This window comes from Mesoplodon mirus (genome assembly GCF_964341445.2).
Source record: "Mesoplodon mirus genome assembly, chromosome: 6".
Lineage (NCBI taxonomy): Eukaryota > Metazoa > Chordata > Mammalia > Artiodactyla > Ziphiidae > Mesoplodon > Mesoplodon mirus.
This window is the reverse complement of record NC_138982.1, coordinates 33296232-33315091: the sequence shown is the minus strand read 5'-3', so window position 1 is coordinate 33315091 and position 18860 is coordinate 33296232. Positions and strand designations below refer to the sequence as shown.

Below are 18860 nucleotides of genomic sequence, written 5' to 3'. Positions count from 1 at the left end.
ATCCAGCAACCCCAAGTATAATCTCGGCTCGCCCGTGGAGCGTGCCCCTCCCCCATCCCGTAGGTGCTAGGGAAGCCGGGCCAGACGCTAGCCCAGGATTTCGACCCCTGCCCCGGCCGCCAGGTGCGCCGGAAGCAACTTCCACCTGGATGCCCTCGGCCTCCCGTGCCGGCCGGTCCCCGGGAGGGGCGGAGCTCGGCCCGCCCCGCCTCGCCGTAAGCTGACCTTGTGGCAGGCGGGCGGGGGCCGGGACGGGGCGAGAAGGGGAGGAGTAAGGAGAGGAGGAAAGTGGAGCCCCGCGGGCCGGAGGGAGGAAGAAAAGGGAAGGGGCGGAGGCGACGGGCACAGTGTACCGGAGCGCGGGGGGACCTCAGCCCGCGGTGCGTCCCGGAGCCGGAGTCCTCCCTGCACAGAGCCGCCCGCCGGGACTGTCCCGAGCGGCGACACCCCGGGCGTCCCGGCCGGGGAGCCGGCGCAGCGGCGGCCCCGGGACTCGGCGGCAAGCGCTGCGGGAGGGATGGTGGCGGCGGGGCGCGGGCCAGCGCAGCCGCCTCCGCCTCCCGCCAGGCCGCGGCCCCCGGCCCCCCGCCCCCGCGGAGTCCGCCGCCCGCGCCGCAGCTGAGCCGGGCGCCCCACCATGCCGCGGGCCCCCGCGTCCCTGTACGCCTGCCTCCTCGGGCTCTGCACGCTCGTGCCCCGGCTCCCAGGTAAGCCGTGCCGCTGGTGGTGCAAAGAAACTTTGTGGCGCCCGGAGCCGCCCTTGGCGTCTCGGAGGGGCAGGGCCCCAGGCCGTTGTCTGAAGGTGGGAGGCATCCTCGGGGCACTCCCAGGTAGCGAGCCGCTGGGGACGGCCCGGTGGGGGGCTTCCGAACTGCGTGCACCACCCCGCGCGCGGCCCGCCGCAGCCCCGCAGGGCTTTCGTCGGCCTCCAGTCCCCTCCCGGGCGAGGAGGAGCCTTCCTGAGTAAACAGCCCTGCCCGTCTGCTGACCCAGCCCGCGAGCGCCCGCGCCCATTGCGCGGGGAGGGCCTCCGCCAGCCCCGCGTCGGGATCTGGGCTCTGCACTCCCGGCACAAAGCGGCCCTTGTGGCCGGCCGGGGGCGGCCGGGCTGCTGGGAGGCGGCGAGTGATGCCGCCGGTACCCTGGTCGGGGAGACGAAGGGCAGCTGGAGGCGCGTGACCCGGAGTCTTCGCTGGAGCCAAAGCGTGGGGGCCAGGGCTACTCCCGAGGGCTAGTCTCCTGGAAACGCGGGTGTTCAGGCCCTCGTAGCGAATCCTAGAGTTTCACCACGCCTAGGCCAGCCGCCTTCCTTTAAAGATGTAACCCCCTCTTTCCTCCCCCAAGCCCTCGCATACCCGAGGGGAGACCCGCGTCCCAAACCACAGCCCCACCTGGGAACCAAGCCCCAGCTGGAACATCCCGATCTGATTCCTTCTGCCTGGCTTTATGCCGGAGTTTACAGACACCCCGTGCAGCACGCTCCCTTAATTCTGGAGGATTGATTGTGGAACGGAGGGCAGGGGGTGTGCAGTTGCACTCGCGCGATACTGCCCTGGGCCGGCGGCTGCGTGAGGAGCCCTCAGTTACCTGTTTTAAGTCTTCGGAGTTGGGAGGGGGCTAGATGTGGCAATTGGGAGGCCGCAGCTGAGGGATGCTCTGTTGGGCTCTGGGGCTGCCAGGCAGATGAGCTACCGCCAACCCCCGCCCCTCGCCCCGCCAAAAGCAAGAAGCTCCAAACTTTCTCCTTTCCCGTAGGAGATCATTGTGTTGGGGTGCTCAATTCACTTTCAAGCCCGAGATTCTTGATTGCTCTCGTGAAGCAAATGTCTGGCTGCGAGGGAGGGAAGGACTGTCCCCTGCCGTGTCTCATTTACATGAAGGCAGTGGAGGTTTCTGTCTGAGAGAGAGGAGAGGTCTGGGCAAACAAAAACTTTCTTCAGGGCCTAATTCAAACTTATTACTGTAGCAGGTTTCTTTTTTCACTGCAGAGCTTGGGGTAGGTCACCGGTTTCCAAACACCCATCTGGCAACCAGTGCCCATTGCTGATGTTTTCATGGGTCCCCAGGGAAAGGCAAAGAGAAGGATGGATCCTGTGTCACACACAGGAGTATATCATTGCCAACAGCCCCCTGCTTCCCAAGGACTGTCCTCTAATTTGAAATTATGTCTTTTTTATTTTTGGTGGGAAAACTTCTTTTAATAATCTGTAATGATAATAGAGAGTAGGTTTTCATTTTGAGCAAAAGAAAAAATCTGGCAATCCTATATACATTTTAGCTTCTCTTTTTGTTTTCTTTTTAAATCATAATGATCCTAATAATCTGTGAAATCCAAAAGTTTGGGAACTGCTGAAGGAGATGACTTCTTAGTTTCCTTACAGTTTGACATTCGGATTCTAGTAAAACCTTAAATACTTGCAGTTGCAAATAATTCTTTCAATACATTATTTTCCATTTGCGTTGTGATTTCTGTTTTTCAAAGTTTGTATACATCTTTCATCTGTGTGTTTAATCCAGCAGGAAACAGACTTCTAATTTAAGGGGTCTCACTTCAAACAAGTCCCTGGCAGGCTGACAACCCCCATCCCAGGGTTATCTGCTCTCCTTATTATCCCCTTGCCGAGGGCCTCCAGACAGGACCTGAAGATATGGTCTTCCCACATAACCAGGGAAGGGTTTCTCTGGGGTGAGGCCCTTGATCTCTACTAAGAAGGAGGGAGGAGTGTGGCATTGATCGGGCTGCGGAACTGGAGTCATGTTTGCTATCATTGTTTATTAAAAGGAAAAAAATCAAATGTTCTTCTGGTGAATGTCCTGCACGTTAGAATGCTCGAAATCCTAGGAGAGCCCTTTATCCTATTTACTGCAGTCCTGTTGGCAGCCCTCCCTCCCCCCATGATTCTGTGGTCTATGCTGGGGCTGTTGGAATTTGGCCTTGGGTTTGCAGCCCTCCTCAGGTAACCAGGCAAAGGTTCAGAAATGCAAACAGGGGGTTTGGTGCGTCGGCTGCTGTTTACCCTAGGTATTTACACTTTAGGGCCATCACCCTTGAATTAGGGGGACTTTCAATAAAGGGGATTGAGGCAGAAGAGGGCAGGGCCTAATTAGCTCTAATTAGTATTCCTCTCTTGCTTGTTCTCCATGCTCATTTAGCTACTGAGGCAACGGAGAATTAAAATATCTAAGTAGTTGGCAGAAGGCCCTTTGTGCCTGCCTACCCTGGTAACTACTTTTTCTCCTCCAGCCAGCTCATGGAAACATTCTGAGAAGTTTTAACCTCGTGTGGGACGATTACACAGTACTTAAATGATGGTGGCCCTTTCACGTGGCGGTGTGCAGCTGTGTTAATGGGGTGGGGTCGCTTCACAGGTATTTTCAGTTGGTTGGGTCGGAGGGCTTCTTTCCCGTTGGAATGGGATTAATGGCCTTTATAAATGTAAAGGAACACTTTATTTATAGGTGCCCATTTGTTTGTGAGGCTGCTGCTTCTGTTGGATGCAGGGTTTGATTCCTGGGCCACATGGTGAGAAGTTTGCTCCCAGACAGGCCTTGATGCCTCCCCTGTGGCGGATGCTTGCGACAGGGCTGTAGAGTGCCCCTCCCCACCTCCAGGCTGGTTCCCTACCCGCCCCCCCGCCCCCCAGAGCTTTTCAGAGATGGTTGCTTGTCTCTTGTAGAGTTATTCTCAACTCTCGCTCAGAGTGATCCTGTTAAAACTCAAGTTAGATCGTGTCGCTCTGCTTCAAACCCTCCAGTGGCTTCCGGAAGTCCTGCCAGTGTCCTGCCAGGCTCTCCATGAACGCCCCCTGCCCCCCGTGCCTCTCATCACTTCCCCTCATGCACTTCAGTCCAGCACCGAGGGCCTCGTTGTCTTCGAGCTCAGCTGCAGGCCTTCCCTCTGCCTGGAATGGTCTCCCTGTAGATCTCTGCACGGTGGGCCGCCTCCACCCCCCCCCACTCCCCCCCAGCCTTTTCTCAGTGTCTCCAGCTCAGCCAGAGCTGCAGCCTCCTGCCCCACATTCTTCCTGTCTCCTTGCCTTCCTTGATTTTTCTCCCTAGCACTTATCACCATCGAATGCACTTCCTTATCTGGCTTATTGTCCATCTTCTCTTCTGAGCATTCTGCCCCTCACCAGGACGAAAGCTCCGTGAGGGCAGGGAGTTTTGTCCGTTCTATTTGACACTGTATCCTCTGTGCCTAGAACAGTGCCTGACTCATACTTGTTGAATGAATGGATGAACATGAGTCTTGGTACTGTGTGTGTGTGTTGGAGGCACAGTGTCCCATCCTCACCTCCTTGCCTCCTTCTACAACTTGCTTTGAGGTCAGGGACTCTCATTATTTCCTCATTATTAGGAAGAAACATTCATCGTGCGAGGGAGAGAACTCATTTGAGTGTGTCAAGATTTTTTGAGCTGGAATCTATGATAGAGGCCATTTAGTCCACCCCTGGAATTGTTTGCAGGAAGATGCTGAGACCAGGAAAGAACGGTTAAATGACTTGTAGCCAATAAGCCAATAATCTTTCGTGCCAGGATATCCTTTTCCTCAACCCATGACTCCAGCCCAAATGTCCCGTCCTCTGTGAAGCCTTGTCTGCATCCCTCGGGTGGAGCAGGGTTGGCCTCTCCTTCCCTTGCTCTCATAGCATATTCTGTCTGTTAGAGAGACTGGGGGCTGCCTCTTCTGCTACGTGGTGAATTGCCGCGTCTCACTTACCTTTAGGTCCCTGATACAGACACAATGATTGGTACTCTTTTGAGTCCTCCCCGCCCGGCCACTCCTACCATGGTTTCAATGACCTTAAAAACAAAAACCTCAGCTTTCTAAACTTGTAAAACAATTTTAGTTACAGAAAAATTGAGAAGGTAGTATAGAGAGTTCCCATATGCCTCACTTCCCATTTTGCCTATTATTTACATCTTGCATTCATATGGCATATTTGTTACAATTAATGAACCACATCAATATGTTATTATTAACGAAAATCCAGGGCTCCTTAGTTGCGGCATGTGGGATCTAGCTCCCTGACCAGGGATCGAATCCACATCCCCGGCATTGGAAGGCAGATTCTTAACCACTGTGCCACCAGGGAAATCCCCAGTTGTCTTTTTAAAAATAAATTTTTGAATAGGTAATATATTCACATGCCTTTTTTTTTTTTTTTTTTTTTTTTTTTTTTTTTCTTTTTGCGGTATGCGGGCCTCTCACTGTTGTGGCCTCTCCCGTTGCGGAGCACAGGCTCCGGATGCGCAGGCCCAGCGGCCATGGCTCACGGGCCCAGCCGCTCCGCGGCATATGGGATCCTCCCAGACCGGAGCACGAACCCGTATCCCCTGCATCGGCAGGCGGACTCTCAACCACTGCGCCACCAGGGAGGCCCCTTCACATGCCTTTTTAAAGCATAACAAGTGTAGGGTGAGAGATCTCTTTTCCATTCTTGTTGCCCGTTAGTTTGGGACATTGCCCCGACCCCCTTCCCTGCTCAGACCATCCCTGTCCGTTTCTTATGGATCTATAGTGTTTTCTGTACATTTATTACAAATCTCCCTCCCCCAGTTTTATTGAAAGGCAGCACGAAACACACTGTTCTGTACCTTGCCTTTTCTGTTAACTTAGCGATAAGTATATCCGAGTGAGCTTCATATCAGTATGCAGGGAATAGGGAGCATGCACATTCTTTTTTAAAGCCACGTAGTATTCTAGTGTTTGAATTGGTGTTTTAAAAAAAAAAAGTCATATCTGTAAAGCCGACGTTGTCGTGTGTTTTTGCAGATGTCTGCTGTTCAGAAAGGCAGTAAAGATATAAACAAGACAGATCCTTCCTAGGGTGTATTTACACTTCATGGTAACATCTTTAGACTGATGACTCTTTAATTGCTAGAATGAGCACTGGAAAGACTTTGTCACACGTGGGGATTGTGGTTCAGGGCATGGGGAGAGGCACTCCATTGCCTTACCACTTCCCCGCCCCCTCCCGAACAGGAATGATGAAATGTTTTTATTTTCTGTTGTCTTGAAAACAATGAGTAAAATGTAATTTGGGATTGTGTTTCTCTCACCTAGCTGGAGGAGGGTGCAGGCAGGAAGGGTTGGATTAGGAGAAACATTTCATGCATCTTGAAGGAAGAATCGGCCAGACATGGCGGCTGCCTGGATATGACTGATGACAGGCAAGGATGAGTCAATGAGTTTGGGAAGGAGACTGTTTTCAGATGATGATTTGCAGTAAACCCCCGGCTTCAGAGACATTGAGGGCTGCAGGCAGTTGACATTGAGCTGGAACGGTCACTGTGCAAACAGTTACCACGAAAAGTTGTGGCCACTGTCTGGGCCGCTAGCACCTTTTACCATGACCTAGACACAACACTCTGACATCTGTGAACTGCAGCTGTTGAACGTTTTTTCATTGCTTCCTTCCTTTCAAATTGCTATTGGTGCCAAGTGACTCATCCAGCCAAATCTAAGCTTACTGAAATATTAATAGGTGGAAAGAGGAGAGATGCCAGAGGGAGTAAGGCTGGCACTGTGGCTCATATCAGCACACAGTCTATGCTTCTGGTGCCCTGAGTTCCTGGCTGCTACCTGGTCCCTGGCAGACTGTGAGCTCCTGGGGAGCAAGGCCTGGGTCATTCGTCTCTGTATGTCTAGCATCCCCTAGTCCAGTGCTTGGCGTTTGGGACATGCTTAGAACAGGGTTTCTTGAATTTTAATGTGTTCCAACAGCAACCTAATTTTATTTTTATATTTAAAGTAAATTTTTAATTTTTATACGATTTTTAAAGGTTACTTTCCATTTGCAGTTACTACAAATTATAGCAATGTGATTTTAGAGGAATCATTTTGAGTGCAGGGAAACTGCTTTACTATATTGCATGTGAATATGTCAGAGTAACAGAAACAATTAAGGATGACAAATATTTTATAGTTGTTCAGTATGTTTTCATACCAGATGCCTGTCACATCCTTGGAGCCTCTTCAGGATTATGTCCAAGGTCTTTCAGGCTGACAAAGCAGAAGACCAGAGCCCAGTCTGATATGGGTCAGAACGGAGGAGCCCTTAATGCTGTGAACCCGAGACCCCCGACCCAAGGTCCCAGAGCTCAGTGATGAGGCCCTGGTATTTAGAAAGCGGTGTTTGTGAATTTATGTTGATTAGGGCAGAGACATAAATGAGACATCCAATCTCAAATTCCTTTCTGACTGAGGGCCTGTTGGACTTCTCTCCTCCAGAGGACCCTGGAGCTCACTGGTCACATGGCCTGCGTCTGGCATGGTGCAGGGATCCCCAGACAGGTACCCTATGTGGGCACTTGCCAACCAGTGCCCCTTCTGACCTCTTACTTGTAGACTGGGCTCCTACTTTCAAGTCACTCTTGTTTTCTCATGTTTTCAACTGTAAAATGAGGTGACTTGACGAGCTCATGCGAAAGCATTTCTAGCTCCAGGGTTCTACAATTCCATTATTTTTATAGAAATGATTTTATACATCAAAGCAAATGACATGCCACAAGGGCCTGAGTGTGTATTTGATAAGGTTGAGGAGAGCAGGAGAAAAGTCACTTTCATTCTAGTTTTGATTTTTTTCACCCCCTCAGGTAGTGGTTTCTGACAGGTAAGGAGATTTTTTTTTCTTTTTTTCAGTTATCCACATCTGTTTATTTAATGTCAATACTTCAAGCTAAGTATTCTGGGGCATATTTTTTTTTTTACTTGAAGTATAGTTGATTTACAATGTTGTGTTTATTTCTGCTGTACAGCAAAGTGACTCAGGTAAGGAGATTAGACCGAAACATGGAACTGGCATTTTGAAACTTTTCCTGCCATCATTCTCTTTTTTAAAAGGCTTTTAAATTTTATTATATTATATTTTATTTTAATTAATTAATTAATTATCCCTCCCCTCCCCCCTTATCCCTCGGTAACTATAAGTTTGTTTTCTACATCTGTAACTCTATTTCTGTTTGTAGATAAGTTCATTTGTAGCCTTTTTTAAGATTCCACATATAAGCGACATCATATGATATTTGTCTTTCTCTGTCTGACTTACTTTACTCAGTATGACAATCTCTAGGACCGTTCATGTTGCTGCAAATGGCATTATTTAAAAGGTGTTTTAAAAAGTGCCTGCCTGCACGTCTCGAAGTGAGTGGATTCATTTTAAAATGAGAAAGGAGGTTGTCAAGGCAGGCAGGAGGCAGGCAAGCCCAACTTCCCCGTGGGCTGGATTCTAAGACCTTCTTGGTGAGTGTTTGGGACCCGGAAAGGACTCTTCCTCCTGAAATGAGGCGTGCACGGTGGTTGGCCCCAGCTTGTTTCTCCTGGAAAATGTGTTCTGAGTCCAGCACTGCACCCAGGAGGTCCTGCTGTAGGCCTGGCAGTGAGATTGTGGTCCCCCAGCTCCAGGGGTATGAGGCAGGGGGGTCCCAACAGGGCGATGGCTGGTGGGGAGGGTTCAGGTTGGGGTCTCTGGCTGGGGAAAGCCATCATTCTCGCCCTCTGTGGGCTCCCAAAGATGCCCTGCCTTTCTTCCTAGCACCTCAGGTTCCATCCCAGCTGCCATTCTGATCCCAAATGGTATTTGTTCCCTCTAGTGTGGGGTGACACGGTGCAGCTTCCTGCATCACCCAATTTCTGTGGGTTTTCACTGCTAGTGACAAAGAAGAAGCAGAGAGTTAAAATTAGCAAATTAGGGAAATGTTACAGTTCTAAGATGTCTTACAACCAATATTGTTACGTTGTTTTGTGGAGCTAGGGAATAGTCTCTGCCTCCCGGTGTTTTCCCCTCCACTCTCTCTTGTTAATCTCCTTGACTCTTTTTTTCCCCTTTATGGTCTGAGCCCTTCTTCCTAGGGCTGGTGGCCCTGGGTTTTTCTTTTTTCTATTTATCTGCTGTGCCCCTAGGCAATAACCAGAAGAGACCAGTGGGTCTGTGACTGCTGTGAAGACCAAATAACGTTATTTCTGTTCAGAGAAAAACCAACCAGTTCTGCTCTTGGTCAAAAGAAATCTGTCGGGGATGTTTCAGAAAGGAAGAAAAAGAACTGGATGCTAAGTTTCACCAAGAATGTCTTTGCTGTTGGGGGTGGGAGCTGGAGGGGGGTGTAGAGTGAGGTAGGGAGGTGGGGGAGGAGAGGGGACAAGGGCTTTAACTTCAGTCCCACAGTTGAGCCTGCCTCTGGAGGCCCCTCCCCAGATGAACGGCACAGGGACAGGGGGTGGAGGAGGTACTGGCCTGGGCTTGAAAAAAGTGACTTTTATAGCAATAAAGAAGTTTCCTTCTAATCTTAGTTTCTGACTTTATTTAAAAATCAGGGATGGATTCTGAATGTGATCAAATGCCTTTTTATTACCTCCTGAGGTGGTATGTTTGTTTCTTACTTGACCTGCTAGTAGATATATTGCATTAACGGATTTCCCATGTCTTAAGCTGACATTGTGTTCCTGGGATGTATTCTTCTTTAAGGGCTGTGCTGGCTTCTTTTGGTACACTGTGGATTTGGTGTGACAGTACCTGATTTAGCATTTTCTTATGCCTGAAAAAGATCGATCGTTTTTTTTTTTCTTTCCTTTTTGTACTATTTCTGTCATTTTGGCTGGACTGCGTGTAGAGGGGCCTTGTTCCCCCTCAGTGAGGCAGGACCTGCTGTGTTACGGGAGAAGGCGGTGGGAATCCAAGTGGGCGCAGCAGAAGGAATGGGAGTTGCTAACACAAGTGTGCACGTGGTGGGTGCTTCAAAAACTGTGAGTGTTTAGCTTTGGCCAGTGAGCCTTCACCTGCAGTTAGCACAGGGGGCTTGCACTCCTCAGCCTCACGGAGGTCCCCTGTTAAAAAAAAGGAAGTGACTCCTCCTCCCGCCCCATTCAAAAGCCTCATGAATAGAGATTAGGGCCAGAAACGCATTGGTGCATCTTTATCTTTCTTTGAAGGTCTCAACATATGCACTAGTGGAAGTGCCACCTCGTGTGAAGAATGTCTGCTAATCCACCCAAGATGTGCCTGGTGCTCCAAAGAGGTATGTGGGTGGGGGAGGGGAGGAGTGCTGTGAGGGGGTGGGGGAGGGTGGGGGAGGGCGTGGGCTGCACCACAGCACTCAAGTTGACTGTGCAGAAAGTGTGCAGATTCTGCAAGTTGCCTCTTCCTCTTTCTCCCAAGGCGATGACAAAAAGAAAAGCTACATTTTTATAAGTTGGGTCTCTAGGTAGTGTTGAATGTTTTAATCCTGTTTTGGGGAAGCAAGGTCTTCCTTCCCTTTTGTGGGGGAACCAGTTATGACTCTTGTATAGTTTTCTGCAATTTGGTAAAAGACCTGAGCTTGTGAAGTGAGTCTGTTGCATAACAATTTAATACATGCCTGGGTGGGTGGCCTGTTGGTGGACGCCAGTCATTGTGGAGTGGCTTATCTGAGGATGAATAATATGAACTGGCCTCTGTGAAATGATTTTATTTGAAAACAATGGCTGCTGTTTCTTCAAACCCTATAGGAAGGGATGTAAGTTTGGGATGGTGATAGGCATATTGCTGTCGTAAAGCAATACAAATATCAGTCTTGGTGGGCTCATCAGGAAATACTCAAAAAATCTAACCCTCCTGTCTTGGGGGAAATTTCTGGGTCACTTTTCTAAACTGTTGTTAGAACCATGGAGCACAAACCCTCTTTGCACTAGTACACCATTCAAGTTATTTTTAAAAGAACCCAAGATTTGCCATTTGGGCTGGCTCAGCCTCTGCAATTCAGTGTGCGTGCCTGTCAGGAGGACCAAGGATGGCTCCTGGGAGGCCAGACCTCTTCGCCATGATGCAGCTCCAGAAGTCTAGGGACTTCTTTGGCCTATGATGGCTAAAAACAATCGTGTGGGGATCCCCTACTAGATGCCACACACTTCGTATATTGTATCTCTAATCCGCATGACAGCTCTGTCAGGTGGGTGGCAATACACCCGTTTTACTGATGAAAATCTCAGTCTCAGAGAGTTGAAGTGACTGTTTCAAGGCCACACCATGTTCCAAAGCTAGGGTTTGAGTCTGGCTTCCTGGACTTCTGAGCCCAGGCTGTCTCTTCTAGGCTACACTGCCTCTTCCATGTGACTATTCTAGAATTTTTTCTAGTAGAGAGTAAGATTACTAAACAAGCTACTTTGAGAGAGGACTCTTCCCAACATATGCACCCCTCGTATTTGTGCTTCATTGTACTGTCTTTGTTATCAACTTTCTTTAAAACCTTTCACTGGTTCCCTATGACCTGCATGACAAATCCAAGTTCCGTAGCCCCTGCCTGCCTCCCCACCTTCATCCCTTACTTGCCCCCAACACTTTAGCCCCAGGGAATGACTCGAAGGTCCCCAGAGAGCCCTGACTGATGAACACCCTCATGGTTTTCCCTGTGCTGCTGCTGCTCCTGCAGGGCCTTCCCGGCTTTCCCCTCCTTTCCCTGACCAACACCTTGTCTTCAGTTTTCAAGAGTTAGTTCAGGGGCTTCCCTGGTGGCGCAGTGGTTAAGAATCTGCCTGCCAATGCAGGGGACACGGGTTCGAGCCCTGGTCCAGGAAGATCCCACATGCCGCGGAGCAACTAAGCCCGTGCGCCATAACTACTGAGCCTGCGCTCTAGAGCCCGCAAGCCACAACTACTGAACCCGCATGCCACAACTACTGAAGCCCATGCGCCTAGAGCCCGTGCTCCACAACAAGAGAAGCCACCGCACTGAGAAGCCTGTGCACCGCAACGAAGAGTAGCCCCTGCTCACTGCAACTAGAGAAAGCCCGCGTGCAGCAATGAAGACCCAACACAGCCAAAAAAAAGAAAAAGTTAGTTCAAGACACATCTACTCCGTGAAAACTTCCATGGTTTTCCCCCAGACACATCTGTCTGTCCACCCAACCATCTATCCATCCATCTGTCCAACCATCCATCTGTCCATCCATCCATCCATCTGAAATTAGAATGTAAGCTCCCTCCACCAGAATGTTATGGCAGCGGTTTTATCTGGTTTCTTCACTGCTGGATCCCCCACACCCTGACTGGTGCCTGGCACATAGTTGCTCAGTAAGGTTGATGGAAGGATTTCACTGAGTGGCTGTTTATTACGTGTCTGCACGTACAGGCCGTGACCACCTCTGTCTCCCCTGTAGTCTGTCCTCCTTCCGTCGCACTTACAGCCTCTTATTCTGTGCATTTGTTTTCATGCCTGCTTCCAATTAAATCATCATCTCCGTGAAAATCTTTGTCTTATTCATCTTCAGATCTGGCCAAGAATCTGGCAGGAATTCATACTTGATAAAAGAGGCCTGCTAAAAAGACATGGAGTTAGAAAACGAAAGTTTAAATCTCAGTTTTGCCATGATTTATTGTCACTTTCTCGGTATGTAACATGAAGACGACAGTTCTCACCCTCCAGCATTTTGGGAGTACAAAGTGAGATCAGTTCACGAGAGGGCTTGCGGATGGGACTGCTGAGTAACCAAGCCTCCTGAGCCTTGTCCTCTACGGCTATTTTCTGGTGGAATGTGGGCAGTGGGATCAGGAAGCCGGGCTGGATTGTCTACTTTAGGTCCCTTCCGTTTCTGTGCTGGTACTTCCAAGTCTGACGTCCCGATACTGGTAGTGACTGATGTTGTCTCGCGGAGCATATCATTGTCCCGGCCCACACCTGGGCTCCCTCTGTGCTTATAGCCTCAATCTTGGCTGAAGAACCTCCTGTGATGCCTGCACGGGAATGCGGCTTCCCATCCTCTTGGGAGGTGAACTTTCCCCATGGCCTGAGTGTGTTTCAGAGAGCTGGGTTTGGGGCATTCAGGAATAGTTTTGATCAACCCCTGCCCCTTAGCAAGACAGGATAAGTGTGGCCGAGTGCCTTAACAGTGAATCCTGGGACATCAGCACAGAAGTGAGGTTTCTGTCAAGAGCACGTGACGTGTGTGCGCTGGAGGGCCGGTGCCGAGGGGAGGGCCAGGGAGGGCCAGGTCCCTAACTAGTGTGTTCCCGGGGATGCTGATCTGCCACCAGCCGCCCTGTGACTGCGTACCACCACAGATTAACCCCCAAACACATTCTGTCAGGAGTCCGCTGCTCCAGATCCCACAATGGCTTCCTTATTTATTTGGGGTGGGGGTGGGGATGTCTTATTCTGCATTTAACACTGCTTGTAACCTAATTCCATCTCCTCTCCCCAGTCCCCCCTCCCGTCACTGTATTCTCCCACAGGTGTGGCGTTTGAGTCAGCCAGTGCCCTCACACACACACCCCCCCGCCGCCATCCACACTTCATGCTGATTCTGTCTGCCTGGGTCTGCTGCATGGCCCCGTTAACGTGGCTCTCCTGTCTTCATTTTCTAACTGTGGCTTCATTTTCCCTGGTGGCTTTAGACAAGGGGTCCCCAAGCTCTGGGCCACGGACCAGTACTGGTCTGTGGCCTATTAGGAACCTGGCCGCACAGCAGGAGGTGAGCGGCGGGCCAGCGAGTGAAGCTTCATCAGCCGCTCCCCATCGCTCGCAGTACCACCTGAGCCATCCCCCCCCGCCCCCCGTCCATGGAAAAATTGTCTTCCACGAAACCGGTCCTTGGTGGCAAAAAGGCTGGGGACTGCTGCTTTATTTTTCTTTAAATGTGTTTGGGGATTTAAAAAAAATTTTTATTTGTTTTTGGCTGCGTTGGGTCTTCGTTGCTGCATGCAGGCTTTCTCTAGTTGCAGTGAGCGGGGGCTACTCTTCATTGTGGTGCGCGGGCTTCTCATTGTGGTGGCCTCTCTTGTTGCGGAGGAGCACGGACTCTAGGTGTGTGGGCTTCAGTAGTTGCAGCACGCGGGCTCAGTAGTTGGGGCACATGGGCCCTAGAGCGCACGGGTTTCAGTAGTTGTGACGCATGGGCTCAGTAATGGCGCACGGGCTTATTTGCTCCACAGCATGTGGGATCTTCCCGGATCAGGGCTCGAACTGTGTCCCTTGCATTGGCAGGCAGATTCTTAACCACTGCGCCACCAGCGAAGTCCCGGCACCTTTGCTTTAGACCTTACCCTCTGGCTTCAAGACCAGAGTTGCCAGACTCTCCCTTATCCTAGATGAGGATGTGGAGGGGATGCTGCTGGTCTTTACCACACAGCTCAGCTCCTGTCTCCTATCCTTCACAGCCCTGGGCTGTTCTCAGCCAGCTTGAACACTCCCTGTGCCGTTTGTACTGCACTGCGTAAAACATACAGCAAACTCCGGCAGCTTATTATCTATTTTGTCCTTCATTTTTTAAAAGTAGACGTTTGCCTCTGCTCTAAGAGAGTAAGTTTCACAACCCAGCTAGCTGTGGAGAGACGTGTGCGGGGAAGAATGTGAATGCTTTTATGGCAAGGCCTCGGGACAGCCCATGTTATTTCCACTCACATTTTCTCACCTAAAACCAGTTACATCCCTCAGTCTAAGTGCAGTAGGAGCTGGGAGACTTAATCTAGCTGTGTGCTGGGGAGGAAGGGGGAAGGGGCTTTGTGGACCAGCAGCCTGTGCCGGGGGCAGGGAGGCCAGCGTGCTGGACAGAGGACAAGGTTTGGGGAGAAGTGGGCGGGGCTGAAGGACTGGCGTGTGGTCCCCCCGGCCCCGCTCGGGAAGCGTTGTGGGAGCCCCGGTGGACGCAGAGGCAGACAGGGCGATGGCACTCAGGGTCGGGGGTGAGGGAGGCTCCTGAGGTGTGAACGTGAGCCAGCCTGAGGCCATGTTGCCGTGAGCGGTCCAGGCTGCTGTGAAACCAGAGGGAGAAGGACGGGGCAGGCATGGCCACCCTGTGGAATCCCGCGGGACAAGAACAGGGAGGCCTGGGGCGCTTGGGTGGTGGATGTAGGGGCAGACGTGGGAGGAGATGGGGAACCTGGGCCGCGGGGAAGGGTCTTTGCCTTGGAGGTGGACGTGGAGAGAAGGAATGAAGGGGTCAGGAGGACTGGAGGCGGGAATGTGAGGAAGGAGACAGAGGAGAGGCTGGGCAGCAAGACCGGCCGCCTGGGCCTTCTGGGAGATTAGCGTGGTGGGGAAAGGAGAGGGAGGGCGCATGACCTGTAGTCTCCTTTGATCTGGGAAGGAATGAAAAACATAAGCGTCCGCCCCAGCTCACAATAAAATACAGATCTATGAGAGAACATCTCTTTGCGGTCCTGAAAGGAAGCATCTCGGCCTGTTGCAGGTTCTTCACGAACATTTGTCCAGTGCATTAAGTGAGCCGAGCGGAAGCTGACAGGGATTTCCCCATCCCCCAGGCAGGCAGGCCACGTGCACAGGGTTCAGTTTGTCATCCCTTAACCTTGTGCTCCCCTCCCCCGCCCCCTAATCCATGAGGGCTCCGTCAAGCCAGGGCCGAAGCACCGACAACAGCCGGCTCCCTGCCTCTGCCCAGCTCTGCCTGTTCACCAGTTGGCGACTTCTTCTCCCTCATCCCAGGATCCGGCAGTCTGCCCCCTTTCCTGCTTGGGTTCCTCTTCCCCCAGGCCTGCAGTTTCTCAACTCTTCCACCCTGCTGTTTGTTTCCGCAGCAGGCAGCGAGGCGCCCAGAGGATGTGATGACCAGAGTGGCTCAGGCGGACAAGCTGAGTGCCCTGGCCACGGTGCCGGACAACAGAGAGCCCGCTGAGCGCTGGCCTTGGGTGCAGGAGGGAGGTTTTTCATTAACAAAACGTAGGGGAGTTAAGTGTACAGTGAACAGTAGACCTCATTATGTCCTCCATGTAATAGGCGATGGAGGGAGCCGAGAGGGCCAGGTTGTAACAACTCCGAGCGCCGGTGTTGGAACAAAGTAAAAGCCGTCTAAACTTGGAACGCCTCCCTTTTCTTTCTTGTATTATTACCACTTAGTGACTAAAAGCTCTGAAAGGTATTTCACGTTCCAGTGTGCATTCTATTGCTTCTCTTGGTAATTTGCCTGTCATGTAGTTACCCTTCCCTCGTGAGCCCTTTGGAGGGTTCGTGACGGTGTTTCTGGAGACCATGGACAGATGCTTCCTTCACGAAGTGAAACCTCTTCTGGCACAGAGCTGTAAGCACCTGTGAGCATCTGAGCTGCCCCATGAGAGCCCATCCTGAAAGCAGTTTCCATTTTTCTGTGTTGAGATGAAGACTCATACCTGTTTTTCTGCATCAAGTGGATATTTATCCTCCAAGTTTGATAGGGGGCAGGAAGAGCTCAACACCTGGGGCAGCAAGGAAATACTAGATTCAGAGGAATGGAGTTTGGGGGCCCAGAGTTAGTTTCCCGCTCTGGAATTCAGCAGTGACCTTGGCTGAGAAGGGAGGCAGATGATGCAAAGAACACTGAGCTTACTTCCAGAAAGCTGAGGCCGGAGGAACTTAAACTTCTCAGGTGAACATACGCATGAACTTAGGTGTGTGGGCTTCTGATTCCTCATCTGTAGAAGTGAGGGGCTGGCACCAGGTGATGCACCCAAGGTCCCTTCCCCCCTGGAACTTGCTGTGTTCTGACACCTGGCAGAGGGTCAGGTGTCAGGTCTCTGGGATCTGAAGGCTCTTAGCGCATCAGACTTCAGGATGTCACTCATGAGAGGAGGATTTTCTTAATCACGAGTCTTCCTTTCCTCCAAGGGTTTATAATTTGGGGCATCTGCATTCACTGAATTTGAAGCTTGGAAATGGTGGTATCGAGGCATTGTCTTTATTTATAACATGTGTGTACCTGGAAGGTCATAACCATCACAATATATGCCCCTGGTCTTTGTGGTTTTGGTTTCCTCTCTTTAACTATGCATCCATCTTTATTCAAAATTAAAATATCTAAAGAGGAGCTAGAGGAGGGGAATAGAGGAAAAGCTCTTGGGCTGGTGGGGTTACCATTCCCTGCGGGGTCTGCAGTGCTCTCTGTCCCTTTCTGGGGCATCAAGGGCCTACGCTAGAAGTCAGTCGTGGCTATTTTCAGACTGCATGCTGGACAGACCTTCAACTATTGCGGGCATCCTTGATTGATGTCAAGATAGCTGCCTTACTCTCAGAAGGTTCTCCAGACTTCCATGCCCAGAGGTTCCTCAGCCAGTGTCTTTGAGGCCCTAAAGTTCTGGGACAGTGACAGGACTCAATATATAAAGGTGTCTCAAAGGTTCTCAAGCACATCAGTGAAACCACTGGGGCTTCCCCAAGTAGCAAGAAACTGAACTCCGTGAAACAGGAGAAGGTTGACAAACCTGATAGAAATGGATGGCCCTGAGGCCAAGTCTGAGTTTGGTATGAGTGCCATAGTAGGCTGTCCCTTGCTGCCTGTGACACTGGAGCTTCTGAGAAGTGGGCCCCCTGTAGTGTCACATTGCTGACATGGTAGGCACTTCTGAAGCCATCCTGCAACTGGCAGTTTTAATGTTCTCAGTGGTGGTTCTCGCGCTGGCAGCTGGGTGACAGGAGTTCACTGTCTTCCCTGCTGGTGCAGCAAACTTCACGGAAGCCACGTGCATTGGAGTGGAGGTTTGCCACCACCTTGAAGAATGTTACTAGGGAGAATGAAGGAAAGCTGTTACCAGTGAGGGGCATGAAGAGAGCTTTGCTCCTAACATCCGAGAGAATAAAGAAGCCCCAGAGCACAATCAGGAAAGCCAGCTACACAAACAAGGTTGTAATTGGCACTGTGTGGCTGCCTCTCAGTTCTTCAGGTTTGGGAAGCATGTCCTGGACTTAAAGCCTCCTGAGGAGCCCAGCAGGTACATCTTCCCTGAGCAGCAGGTGGCCCTGTACAAATCCTCCCTCAGGGACTGGTACTGTCTATCAAAAATGGCCTTTGAGCAGCTTGACTGGGAAACTTGGATGAAGTTCATTGCTGGTGAAGATGTCCAGGCGTTAGGGAATGATTTGGATGACGTGAACGGCTGAGGCTGTGGTGAGGAATCATGTAGCTGCCTGCTGCTTAGGGTGAAACAGATTGGCTCTGTGACCTAGTCTATTTCCGCAATGCAGGCTGCTTCAGACCAAGGGGAGGGCCGTTAGGGGTTTCCATCGCTCCTGGGAGACTGAAGATGCTTTCCTCACCAGCCTGGTGGGGTGGGGGAGGGGATGTGCAGTGGTCTGGTCAAGACAGGTGCACTTTGACAGTCAGAACTGGGTGGAGGACAACCAGCTCCTTGGAATTGGAGGAGCTGGCAGCAAGGCCCAGCATGCTGGCAGGAAGTTCAGAAATTCTGTAGCCACGTAAGCTCTGAGCAGGCGAACCCCTAAGCCCTTTCAGCTCTGGACAGCTAATTCACCCTGTGCGTCACACAGCTCAAGACAGCAGTCCCATACCTGTAAGGCCCTCAGGAAGTTACCGCTCCTTTCCCCTATCCCTGGGAGGTTTTTACTGCTTCATCAGAGCCAAGCTAGACTGTTCGGAACCCAGTTTAGAAACCTCAGCTTTGGAATCTTGTAATTTCTAGAATAATCATTGTTCTCACCCTGTTCCACAAGTGTCTGTGGAGTCATTTATATTTACAGTGCAGTCCCGAGGTTGTTGACATGCAAGATCTCCCGTCATGTCAAGAGTTCAATAGACAAAATTAAAAAAAAACAAAAACAAAAACATTCAGATATCAGCAAATGAAAAACCAAAATCACAGAGGCCCAGAACAACACATCTGGTTTTACTTCCTTAAAAATACTGCAAAGTCTTCTTGACTTCTTGGTCTTGAATCTTGCAAAGGCCCCAGTGGGCAGTGACTGGTCATGGGGCATCCTAGACCATGATGAAGGGGGAGGGGAGTCTGTCTGCGGTCAGCGGACTCTTGACTCATCTGAGGCTCTTTGGCAAAGTGTTTACAGTGGCGGGAGGAAGAGAGAGCATCTAACTCCTCCAGCCATTACTCCAGTCCAACCAGCGGGAGGAGGGGATCTTCTTTTCTACATCCAGCAATGAATGGGTT

General features: G+C 51.0%; 1 protein-coding gene across 2 annotated transcripts in view; it reads left to right on the top strand.

Moving 5' to 3' along the window:
* The first annotated feature begins 269 nt into the window (after positions 1–269).
* ITGB5 (integrin subunit beta 5) overlaps positions 270–18860 on the top strand; it is a 110145-nt gene continuing 91554 nt past the window's right edge. For both annotated transcript variants that reach the window (XM_082625143.1, XM_082625142.1), the window contains exons 1-2: positions 270–707; positions 9932–10017. In XM_082625143.1, coding sequence (XP_082481269.1) covers positions 638–707; positions 9932–10017 — 156 coding nt within the window. In that variant the 5' untranslated portion in view covers positions 270–637. The remainder of the gene's footprint in view (positions 708–9931; positions 10018–18860) is intronic.